The following is a 12,137-nucleotide window of genomic DNA, read 5'->3' as shown; positions in this document are numbered from 1 at the left end:
AACTGAACTGAGCCACCCAGGTGCCCCTTCATCTTGTGGAAAAAAAAAAGACTGTTGTCTTAAATTGTTGATATGCTTCTCAAACATGAGATAAAACTAAAAAGGACAGGTTATATTTTTAGAGGATTAAAATAAGACAGATGAAATACTAAACTTGTTTTGGATCAAAAATAAAGATTTTCTTTTTATAGTTAACACACATAACTACTCTGAGTATAGTGCTTATCTATCTTGTTACTTATAGTGTGATCCATGGACCAGCAGCATAAGCAACATCTGAGAGCTTATTATTAGAAATGCAGAATTTTAGAAATCCCAGACCCACTGAATCAGAATCAACATTATAACAAGATCCAGATAAAACTCATGTGCATTAAAATCTGAGAGTAGGTAGACACATACTAAATACTTCATAACTCCACAAGGACCTTTACATAGGTGCCCATTTTAATAAAGGATGAAGAAATGGCATATAGACTGTGGAGGCCAGAAAATGCTCAAAAAATGCTCTTACTTGGAGATACAAATATTCAGCTGGTAAACCATATATGTTATAAGTAACATTATTAGATGGGGCAAAAAGAATTCTGGAAATCCAAAAGCTTACAAATTGGGCTTAAACTTACGCTTTTATTTTTTTCAAAAAGAATTAATTATTAAACAAAACATATTACTTTGATTTACTGAATGAAACCACAATTGCATCTTTTCCTCTGGCATGAAAAAATGGCACCAGAGGTCAAGCAAGGTACTTTTGGAAGGAGAGAATAGATTTCATACCCTACCTCTGCCACAGAGCAGCACTGGGATCTCAGGCAAGTTATGAACCTCCTCAGTTGTGGAGAATTTAAGAAGCACCATCGTGGTGGGGTAGTTCAGAAAGTTAGCTCCGGGGCCAAATTTCAGCTCTGCCCCCTTGGTAGCTTTGGACATCTGACAACCTCTCTGTTTCTTTACCTGCATAATGGGGTTTATCATGACACTCCTCTTATGGGGTTGACTATGTAAGGTATTGGGCACTAGGGCTGGCACATAATAAGAACTCAATAAATGTCAGCTATGATGGCCACTTCATAGTCCATTATGTAACACAATGCCTGGCACTGAGTAAGCACTCAAGAAAATATTAGGTTGAGTTAGCAAACAAAGTAAGTTGTAAGGAGTAAAAGACAAAAGTAAAAGTACCTAATGTGCTTAATGAAGTATCTTGTATTTAGTAAATGCTCAATAACTGGCAGTAATAAAATCTTTGAAATTCAAACACCTTTATGAAATGCAAAGACATATTTAATTTATTAATGGGTTATATTGGTTATAAAATGAAAAGTCACCTCTGAGAAAATATATATATATATACACTTCATGTAATTCATGGTTTACTAGCTGTGCTCCTGAAGGTAAGTGATAGTCTGCCTTTAGAGATCTTGTAAGCTATCTAATTCTAAAAGTTCGTAAGTCAAAGTGGAGGTTTTAGGAAACAGGAACCTGAAACACATTCATTGTAGAGCTTCCTGGAGGCTGCCTTCCTCTTTAATCTGCCTTCTATTCTCTATCCCAGCTTGAATCCTACTGCCATCTTCAGTGATTGATGGGTGTGGGCCACACACAGAAGTCTTTCCAACTTCCTATCTCCCCAGGTTACTAAGTAACGTGAGGTTAACCAAGGAGAGTTAAAGAACCTTTGTAGAATAGCTGGAGCACATCTCCACCCATAGGAAATAAGAGGTCACAGAAAAAATAACATTGGGAGAGAAAAAGAGCTCTTGTTTGACATTTTAGGATTCAGCTTTAAAAAGAAAACGAAGAGAAAAATGTGGAAAGATTTCCCGTTTCAAAATATCTTTCAACTATTAATTTTTCCATGAATTGCAGTGGATTTTGTGTATGTGAGTAAATTGAGTATACCCACCAGGAAGTCAGGCAAAATGCATATAGGTGAAGGCATCCTTAAGAATTGCTAAGGTTCTCTGTGTTTTAGTTATTTTCCCCCTATTCTCAAGCACAAAGCACAGTTAAGGCTCATCACTCGCAATAAGTAAAACAGGATGAGATTCCTGGTCTGCAGAGCACGTGTGTGTGTGTGTGTGTGTGTGTGCAAAGAAAACATGCTCCTAACCAGAGAGCAACAGGAGTGTTCCCTGTGCTTTCAAAGGTTGGCACAGAGAGTGTAAATGACAGCTGAGAAGAGGTGCGTGCGAATAAAGATGGAAGCAGAGCTGCCCTGGCTGCCCAAGGCCTGCAGGTGGACCAGCTCCCCTTGAGCTAAGTAATCCTAAGAGATCGGCAGACCCTAGTGTGAAAATCCCTCTTCTACAGTTAAAAACCAAAAGCATTCTTTAAGAAAAAAGGGAGTAATTAATATCCAGCATCCAAACATCAGAGGGAACAAGGTGGGTGGGTGGGGACTGTGGCTGTGGCTAAGGCATGGTTTGTGTGTGTGTGTGTGTGTGTGAGTGGGCACGTGCGAGTGCATAGGGATCTACTAATTAAGGCTTTTGCAAATTTTCAAATAATTGTTTTGCAGACAAACACAGGATTGCTCAGTTTTTATTCTTTTTTATTGCCAACATTTTCCTAGATTCCTATCTTAGCTGACAATGAAAGCTCTTTTACCTCATGAAAATTCTATCAGCCTAGATGTATATAAAACATACAATACCAAAAATAATATGAGTGCTTGGGGTGCTATCACTTTTCATCAATATGCCAAATATTTTGTGCCATGTTAGTGTTTAAAGTTACCAATATACCTACTTTTCTCTATTTTATGCCTCCGTGAAATTGAATGTGAGCTTGGATTGGCTTGAAAATAGGCTTTCTTCTTTGCTTTTGATTCTCAGTCTGATTTAAAAGGGAAAAGCAGCAAAACAGCATTTAATATTTTACTGTTGGTTCTGAAGAAAAGCCATAATGTACATCTTTTATGTACTTTTTGTACTTTTATGTAACTTTTTGTGACCTGTGGCAGAGCATTCTAATGCAACAAATAGTAAATTACACTTCAATGTGTAATAGGCTACTGAATGGTTTTTCATTTGCTTATTATTAAAGTGGCCCTCATATATTTTTTACATTGACATTCCTGCAGATTTGTATCTTATGGTTAAATTACAGATTCGCCTAAGCCTCTTCTAAGGTCTAGTGACATTTACAATTTTTTAACTTATGAGTGTTTACCGACATTTTTGTAAGGTTAAATAACCTTATATCAGAGAAAGATCATATGTAGGTAGAAGGTTTGGAGAGGTGTACGCAATTGGTTACACATTTCCTACATTTGCAGCCTTTTGTCTCTGTGATTTAGCCTTGACACAAAACTCTTGACAGATTCTTTAGCAGTTAAAGAACCTTTAAATGTCAACATTCCCCTAAGCTTTAAATCTAGAGCAGTAAACATATCTTAATCCTGGTAAAATTATGAACTTTCACTAGAAAAAGGGGGATTTTGAGACAGAAGCGCAAATTAAACTTACTTATAAATGAAGTCTCTCCCAAAAACCCTCTACGTTTAAGAACGACATCTAGAAATTTGGAGTCCTCATTGATCAGGTAATATTCCTTTTCAAAGGAGATCCATGCCCAATTCAGACGAAAATGTTGCTTGGTTAATTTGTTTCCTCCTAGAAAACAAAAATGTAAAGCCCCAAATCAGTGCTTTCTTGAATGAATGACCTTAAAAATTCCACGATGACTTTAATGATGCAACGTTAAGAATCACTACAGTTACTTGGTTTGACACGCGACTCCAGAATACACACCTGGAGATACAGCTTCTGTTCGGCGACTGTCCTACAAAAATACAACAGTCGACATAATCCTTCACAAAATTCCCTGATCTTTAGAAGGCAACATGGGTAAGGAGCACACAGGGTAGGGAGCAACGGGGCAGGAAGGAGCACACGGCGTCCAGAAGCAATTCCATCGAGTTGCAGGATAACCCACACTCCACAAGGTGTCGCCGGAGAGCAGGTTTTCTTACTGAAGCGGGTTGCAGGCTCATTTGGGAGGTTAAAAACACACACAAATTCACAAATACCTTTTTCTGGTTCACGGAGCAATTGGGTGGAAAGCTTTAATTATAACCACTTAAGAAAAAACAAATACCGCTTCTCCGCCTCCCTTCCCCACTCTACCCCACTCCACTCCTAAGAGCAAACAGCTCTTTTCATTGACTCCATTCTACTCTCCAGATAAGGCTCTGGGCCCCCATCTCCCCACCACAATGGAGCCAGCCTGCCTGTCAGGAGATGCCAAGCTGTGTGTGATCTCTCTAATGTGAAAGCTGCTAGGCTAGGAAAATGAAAGGAGAAATGGTGATCAGCTCATCACTCTGCAGTATCCCTCCACTTCCTTTGATCTACACCAATTATTTCAGAGTAAAGTGAGGTTTATAAACAAAGGCATTGGTGACGTCTTTTAAGTCTTTCTGGAAAAGAGTGGGAAGAAGCCCAAATAACAAACACAGCCAGAGGCACCATTTTAACTCTAGTTTCTCCTCTTCTGAGTTCACACAGAGAGAGCTACTCTAGAGAAAAAGAAATGAGTCCGGAAAACCTCAGGACTTTAATGGACTGAGGGCAGAAAAATCTGCACAAGGGGAAACACCGAGAGAATGAGTACATGAAATAATGTTCATCTTGGCTAGAAATTTTTAACATAAAAGTCAGAGTGACTTTGAGTTATCAGTTGACAAAGAAGAACACTCAGTGCAGCAGAAATTATTTAGGGAAAACATTTTTAAAATTACTGTGTTCGTGTCCTACTATTTGGAACATTGCTTCCAAAAAGCAATAGATAAGGAAGACGAGAATAACATTTGATCAACTAAATTAACAAAGAAGACATTTCTGATTTCTCACTAATTATTATATGAAGGCACCTTTGTTTTCTCTCTCACTTCGCCATCATTTAGATTGTGACTCCATCGAGCCCCAGATCTTTTCCCAAACTTCTTGTCATGCTGTGCCAAGTCATTCCTTGTCCATCCTAACACCTCTAGCCTCACATCACGGTGCTTCTATACAGAAACATCCAGTCACACCCAACTTCTCTGAACACGCTGGTGGTGCTTGCACAGGCTCTGTCTCCTGCTCAGAATACCTTTAGCTTTTCTGCTGCTGGGTTACGATGCTGTGTTTACTTCTACCTCTCTACCCAGTGACTATAATTCTTTGTCCACATGCCGGTATGTGCTTCTTCTAACTGCCTGAGTTCCTCGGGACAGGACTGGTCAAATTCATCCTAGCTTCTGAGTCCAAAGTAGGGTCTGTGACACAATAAGGACTGAGGAAACCTAGGTAATAAGTATGATTTTTAGGAGTAGAGCGTCTACTTTGTGACTCCTGCTTGTTTTATTCCTTTTTTTCAACACCTGACCTCTTCAGTTAACGCTTGTGCTCAACAAATGAATTTTAGTTGATAGTTCTGAATACTTTATTGCTCTTTCCCTTATTTCCAAGAAGAGATCACGAAGCACCCAGTTTCTCTATTTCTCTAAATTCTGACACTCTTTAGCTAATTGTAAGATCTGATTCTAATCCTTTCCTTAAATATTCCAGAAAATATCACACTTCTAAATATTCCATATCTTAGGAATATTGAATCAGTGAGGCCTTGACATTCTATATAAAACAGCCCCAGTGCAAACCGCAGCGTGCTCTAGGCCCATATTCTGATTAATTTTTTCTCCACAGTGCTTCCCATAACCTCGTATCCTATATATGTTTACTCTTTTGTCTATTCACTTTGTCTCGCCCTTTTGCAACACATGAGCCAGGAGGGCAGAGATTTCCTTTTGCCTAACTATTAGAGAAGTGCTTACTAAATGAGTGAGACACACTCTACAGTCTCTGTTGAAAGAAATTCAGTAGCGCTTCATTTCTCAGGCAATATTAATATCCTACATAAATGTTAACAGAACTCTTTTGGTACTGAGTCTTTTGTTTGAAAAAAAGAAGTAATCGTTTTTAATAAAGGCTTTCTAAAACGTCCTGCATACTTCTATTCTTAAACCCTATGTGAAGGTTGTAAATGATTACCTATGAATGTAAATCACTGGGATTTGTGTTTATCTAGACATCCCCAGGGATTACTGATGATTCAGGGCCTATTTAACCCTTTCCTTCCATTATGAAGTAGCTTGCATGGTCTTAGGAATAGCTAACTTCATCTCTACTTACAAACGTATAAGATTTTCTCGGGTTGATGCTTATGTTCCAGATGAATGAAGGTGCCAGGTTACTGGTTAATCAAGGGTTTCAAGAGACACACAGTTAAACAAGTTTGCCAGGATTTCATATGTCTGCTACTCTGAGATTTTATTTTATTTTTTTAAAGATTTTTTTTTATTTATTGATGAGAGACAAACGGAGAGAGCCAGAGACACAGGCAGAGGGAGAAGTAGGCTCCATGCAGGGAGCCCGGTGCAGGACTCGATCCTGGGACTTCAGCATCACACCCTGAGCTAAAGACAGATGCTCAACAGCTGAGCCAACCAAGCGTCCCGAGATTTTATTTGAAATAAAATTCAGAAATAGTACCAAGAAACTTCGCTCTTGGTACAGTGACATGTGCTAGGAGAATTGTTTTAAATGCTTAGCATTCACTCTAAACCTGGGCTTTATAAGTACATATTTTGCTAGAAAATATGAAGTTAAGTGTATAAAGCTTAATGCTAGATAACTGAAATGCTACATCACCTCTGATTTATATTCATGTGAATCCTACTGCGTTTTGGAATTTGTAAAATCTTAGGTACTATTTCTCATGCAGGAGTAGTACAGGGATCTAAGGGATAAGCTGCAGTTTATTGCAATTCTTGTTATTAAAACTGACCTTGCACAGTTGAACTTTGTATTTTATCTAAAGAATGAAAAGACACATTATTTATTCATTTATCACATGCCACGCAAACTCCTCTAGAACCTTGATATGTGGGAATAATAAATGTTAATACTTTGACTAGCAATCGCTGCAGCTTACTGAATGTGAAATTGTAGGTGAAATTAACGTAAGCTATTGACAAATTTTTACTGCAATTTTACTTATTACTTACTTTATTATTTAATTTTATTTTGGGGGCTTATTTTATTACTTAGTTTAGTTTCTAGAACAGACTCTGTCATCTGTGATGCACAATGAAGGAGTCTCAACGTCTCACTGGAAACAAGCTAAAGTCCCTAGCTGTGTCATAAATCCATAACAACAGGTGCCTGACAGCTGATAACCACACTCCCATAGGCTTTGTCCCCAAACCCTGACACTAAAGCCATTAAGGGTTTGATGAAAAGACCTCTTTTGAACTTTTCCAGCTGGTCTTTCGGATTCTTCATTTTCTTTTTCAATTGGAACACAAGAAGTTTTTTTTTGTTTTGTTTTTTGTTTTTGTTTGTTTTTTTTTTTTTAGAATAACAAAGAATCACAACCTTCAATTAACCCCTCCTAAGAAAACAGAGCTGCCTGCTTTCTCTAAAGACATATTACACATCTTCAATACAAAACTAATGCCATACCTCTGACTTGTTTTGGTCAGGGTAATTTCTGGGTATCCATTTAGCTTTGACAATTTTTAAAAAATGTTTTCACAAATATTTTTCTTGGAGAAAAGTTAGTTACTGATAGAGCATAATTCTATTGGTTAGCTTTTTCTAGCTTGCTAACTTTTTGTTTGCCCAGAATAAAGTTCAAACTGAAAGCTGAAACTGGGAATCAACTGTACAGCCATTTTAAAAAGCTGGACATGTCTTTTAAGTGAGCGATAGAAACAGATATTTATATTAGAAAAGATTAAAGCAATGGTATTACCTGATTTACTGGGAAAATTAGGTGAGTAGAGTTTGAAGCAGTTTTGTTCCTTTGCCTTAGAAGGCAAGAACAGTGGTTAACAACCATGCAGGTACCATCAATATCTGTGTTACTATTTATAGTGAAAATCAAAAACTAAAGCTAAAATAAGGGATTTATTTCATTGCCATTTCTGTACTAGAATGGTCTTTTTTTTTTTAAAAGATTTGTTTATTTATTTGAGAGAGAGAGAGCATGTGAGCAGAGGCAGAGGAAGAGAGAATCCCAAGGAGTGTGGAGTTCAACGCAGGGCTCGATCTCATGACCCTGAGATCACCAACTGAGCTGAAACCAAGAATCGGACACTTAACCGTCTGTGTCACCCAGATGTCCCTAGGATGATCTTTTAAACTTTGCTTTGCCTTAGAATCTTCCACACAAGAAACTTTAAGAGCTCTTAGAGCCCTGTCCTTTGGTCCTTAGGTGGATTTCAAAGTTTACTGAAAATCCCGGATGCAAAGCTGAAGTCAACTTGGCTTTGAAACATCCCTCCCCTTACCCCTGAGAGCTGACATTCAATGATGGGAGATGGCATAAATACACATATGGCTCCCCTCCATATTCTGAGAACATACAGAGAGAATTTACAGGATGACTTTAAGTAGGCTCCATGCCCAATGTGGGGCTGTAACTCACAACCTTAAGATCAAGAGTCACATGCTCTACTGACTGAGCCAGCAAGGCACCTCGATAATTTTTAACCTATAGGAAAACAATATACACAGGATGAGTTCTGGTGCAAAATACCTCCTAATCCCTCTAGAGAATCTCACAATAATTTGTTCTGGGATCTCGGTTTAAGCATAGCTCCCATCCAGGATTCATGCCTATCCATGTTTGTTTGCAGAACTGGAGTGACAGACTCCATGGAAGCTGATTTTTTCGGGCTATAAAGGAGCTTCTGGAGAGAGAGCTCATTGTAAGAGACACGGTTGGGGATGCCTGGGTGGCTCAGCAGTTGAGCATCTGCCTTCAGCTCAGGGCGTGATTCCGAGTCGGGGGATTGAGTCCCTCCCTCATCCGGTTCCCTGCAAGGAGTCTGCTTCTCCCTCTATGTCTCTGCCTCTCTTTGTGTGTCTCTCATGAATAAATATATAAAATCTTTTGTAAAAAAAGTAATAGACATGGATGTGTCGGCCACAATAATGTAGACTCTGTACAAAGTCTTTAACATTGTGGCAAAGCAGAGATTCAGAATTAAGTGTGAGGGTGTTAATCATCTCTAATTCATGCCCAGGCTTCTGAATGAACTTTTGGTTCCCACGAAAAGAGAAAACCGTAAGTGGAAATTTATTATTTTTTAAAGATTTTATTCATTTGAGAGACTTTGTGTAAGCGAGAGACAGAGGAGGAGCAGGGGAAAAGGCAGAGAGGGAAGGTGAGAAGTAGACTCCCCCTGAGCAGGGAGTTCGACGTGGTACTCAATCCCAGCACTCCGGGATCATGACCTGAGCTGAAGGCACAGGCATAACTGACTGAGCCACCCAGGTGCCCCTCATAAGTGGAAATTTAAAGAGATACTTAATCTCTTTCACACCAGGTTCAGTGCAGGGCTCTTTTGAACATCCTCTTCATTTGATACACAACAGAAAAGTTCACCACTGGCGCCCAGGCCTGGTGGCTCCTGGGGCTGTATGCAGGTCCCTGCGGCAGGGCAGCGGGACACAGATACTGGGATTCCAGGCAGAGCTGTGGTGACACCATAGGGCTGCACTTTTTATGGGAAACACCCTTGAGCAGAAGCATGGGCTTGACCAACCAGAATTGGCACAACACAAGAACTGACCATTCATAAGAGATCCTGGCCAAAAACAACTGGAACTCAATCTAGTACAGGTGTAAACGGGCTGAATATTAGGTCTGCACTGGGGACCTTGAAAACACTCAGAGGGGAGGGCTGGACACAACGGAGTCATAGGGTCATTTTGGTAATACCCACATCATCTCAATGCATGTCACAATAATAACCCTGCCAATGAGGCATTCCGACATTCTATGAAAAAGGAAAATGCTGCCGGGCTAAATTATTAGCCTTAACCAAGTATGTGATAGATCAAGGATTCACTTGCAGCCTGCTAGTATTCTTTCTATACTTCCTCTGAGTAACCAGATTAACTTCATTTAGGTCTGTATTCTATTTACAGATGACTCCAACTTCATTTTAATTTGCTCTAATTCACTTTACAAATGAGTGCTTCAGAATAGAAGCAAACCTGATGATCTGAGTGTGTTTCCCTCTACCAGCAGCAAACCTTCTCATGCTAATGAGAAGTGAGGCCGACCAAAGGCAAGAATCTGGTGGGAAAACAAAGGGGTGTTAAGGACACTTTCCAAATATTTGAGGCTGAATCATAGAAAAGTTAACAGGAGCTACTAGTAAGACCCGCTTGTTTTATGAATGAATATGGGGCCATAGCGAAAAGCCAGGAAGCTGGAAGGAAAACGCTTCCAGGGTGAATGAAGTGCTCCTTCAGGGCACAGCTAGGTCAGAGTGGCAAGCCTGAGCCTGCAGAAATCTTCCCTGTTTCATTCAGCTTGTCCCCCCCTCCCCAAGCCCATCCTCCCCACCCCCCACAAGGAATGGAAAGTATTTATTTTCACCCCCTGTAACAAAAAAGAAATGAGGAGAACAATGAGCTTACATCTCCTAACCTTGGGCTTAAAAAAAATATTTCCTTAATCTAAACTTAATTTAACGGTGCAAAACTTTGCTTTCTTATTTAGAAGTTTAAATCCAGTGGAATGAAGGCCTCCCCTGTTGGTATGCACGGCCCAGACAAGGAATTCAGGTGTACATCCACAGAAGACAAAGGACAAAGCAAACATATAATTGCAAGGTGAGCTCTCATTTACAGCATGCAGGTTACTAGATGATTATCCGCAATCAAAATTAAAAGCTAACTTAGTCCTCTCAAAGCTGTGCTCTGAGCGGCCAAGGAAACTTTGTTCTGAAAAAGAAAGTGTGATTCTGTGTTTTAAACAAGGACATAAGGACATAAACTAATTCAAGAAATAATTATGCAGGTGAACAATACAAATATAAACTTCAAGCATTTTGGAGCAAGAAGGAAGGCTGGATTTCATATTTGCTTATTTTCTCCCAGCTGAATTTTATCAAGATCCAGAAAGCTGTGATTTAAATAAGATTAGCAAGCAGCCATTGGCAGAAGAGAAGTAAAACCTAGGGGTTTTCAGGTCTAGTCTTGTGGACTTTTTATTTAAACTGTGATTTCAAATATTGTTCAATATTGAACAGACAAAAGTCTGGCTCCCTGCTCAGCCGAGTGTCTGCTTCTCCCTCTGCCCTTTTCTCCTGCTTGTTCTCCATCTCTCTCTCTCTCTCAAATAAATAAATAATCTTTAAAAAAAGATTTATTTATTCTTTTTTTTTTTTTTGAGAGAGAGAAAGAAAATCCACACACGACTGGGGGGTGTAGGGGGTGGAGTGCAGAGATTCCCCAGCAGACTCCTTGCTGAACGCTGAACCCATCATGAGGCTTAGTCTCAACACTGAGACCCTGACCTAAGCTGAAATCAAGAATTGGTCTCTTAACCAACTAAGCCACCCAGGGGCCCCAACAAATAGAATTTTAAGAATCCCCCAAACCCTATACTTTCATAGAAACAATAACTGCTTTATCAAAAGCTGAGTTAAGTTTTGTCAAGAAGATCCACACCTTCTCCTGCCTCTGGGGAAAGGAAAAAAAAATACAAAACAAAACACCTGGTGCAGCAAGACTTCTTGCATGCACTGCCTGAAGGCAACACATTATATAAATTTATTAGATCTCTGGCAACACTTTCTTAAAATAAATTTACTAGCCTGAAGGTCTCTGTTCAAACCAGAGCCTAATTCCTTTTGTGGCGCCAGACATCTCCCCCCCACCCCAGGGAAACTCTATGGGGAAATGAAAGCAGTGCTTGGAGCACCTCTCCCAGTAACCGGTTTAGCACCATTTAGTTAATTCCCTGTGAAGTGAGGTTGTTTTCTAATTCCTATTTGTATAACAGCACCATGCACATAACACACAGCCATTGCAATTAACAAGGATTACAGTTTGAGCTACATTTTGGATTATCTTTTGAAAGTGTGCTGTATCCACACTGAGAGAAAAATATAAGAGAATAAAACCCCAGAGGTGCCTTAATCTGTTAAAAAAGGAAGAAGGAGAAGGAGAAGGAGAAGGAGAAGGAAAAGGAGGAGAAGCAGAAGGAGAAGGAGAAGGACCTTCTTTAACCTAAATTATTTCTATTATTACTGAAATTTAAATTTGATGGCCGGGGGATCCCTGGGT

At 39.4% G+C, this 12,137-nt stretch overlaps 1 protein-coding gene across 1 annotated transcript in view; it reads right to left on the bottom strand.

Moving 5' to 3' along the window:
• Positions 1 to 12,137, bottom strand: part of FREM2 (FRAS1 related extracellular matrix 2) — a 165,789-nt gene that overhangs the window by 88,800 nt on the left and 64,852 nt on the right. Inside the window, exon 3 of the mRNA XM_055317329.1 lies at positions 3,474 to 3,620. Within this exon, the coding sequence (XP_055173304.1) occupies positions 3,474 to 3,620 (147 nt within the window). The remainder of the gene's footprint in view (positions 1 to 3,473; positions 3,621 to 12,137) is intronic.

This window comes from Nyctereutes procyonoides, unplaced genomic scaffold, assembly GCF_905146905.1.
Source record: "Nyctereutes procyonoides isolate TBG_1078 unplaced genomic scaffold, NYPRO_anot_genome, whole genome shotgun sequence".
NCBI classification, from domain to species: Eukaryota; Metazoa; Chordata; class Mammalia; order Carnivora; family Canidae; genus Nyctereutes; species Nyctereutes procyonoides.
The sequence above is the reverse complement of the archived record's forward strand: the minus strand, read 5'-3'. Positions and strand labels throughout refer to the sequence as shown.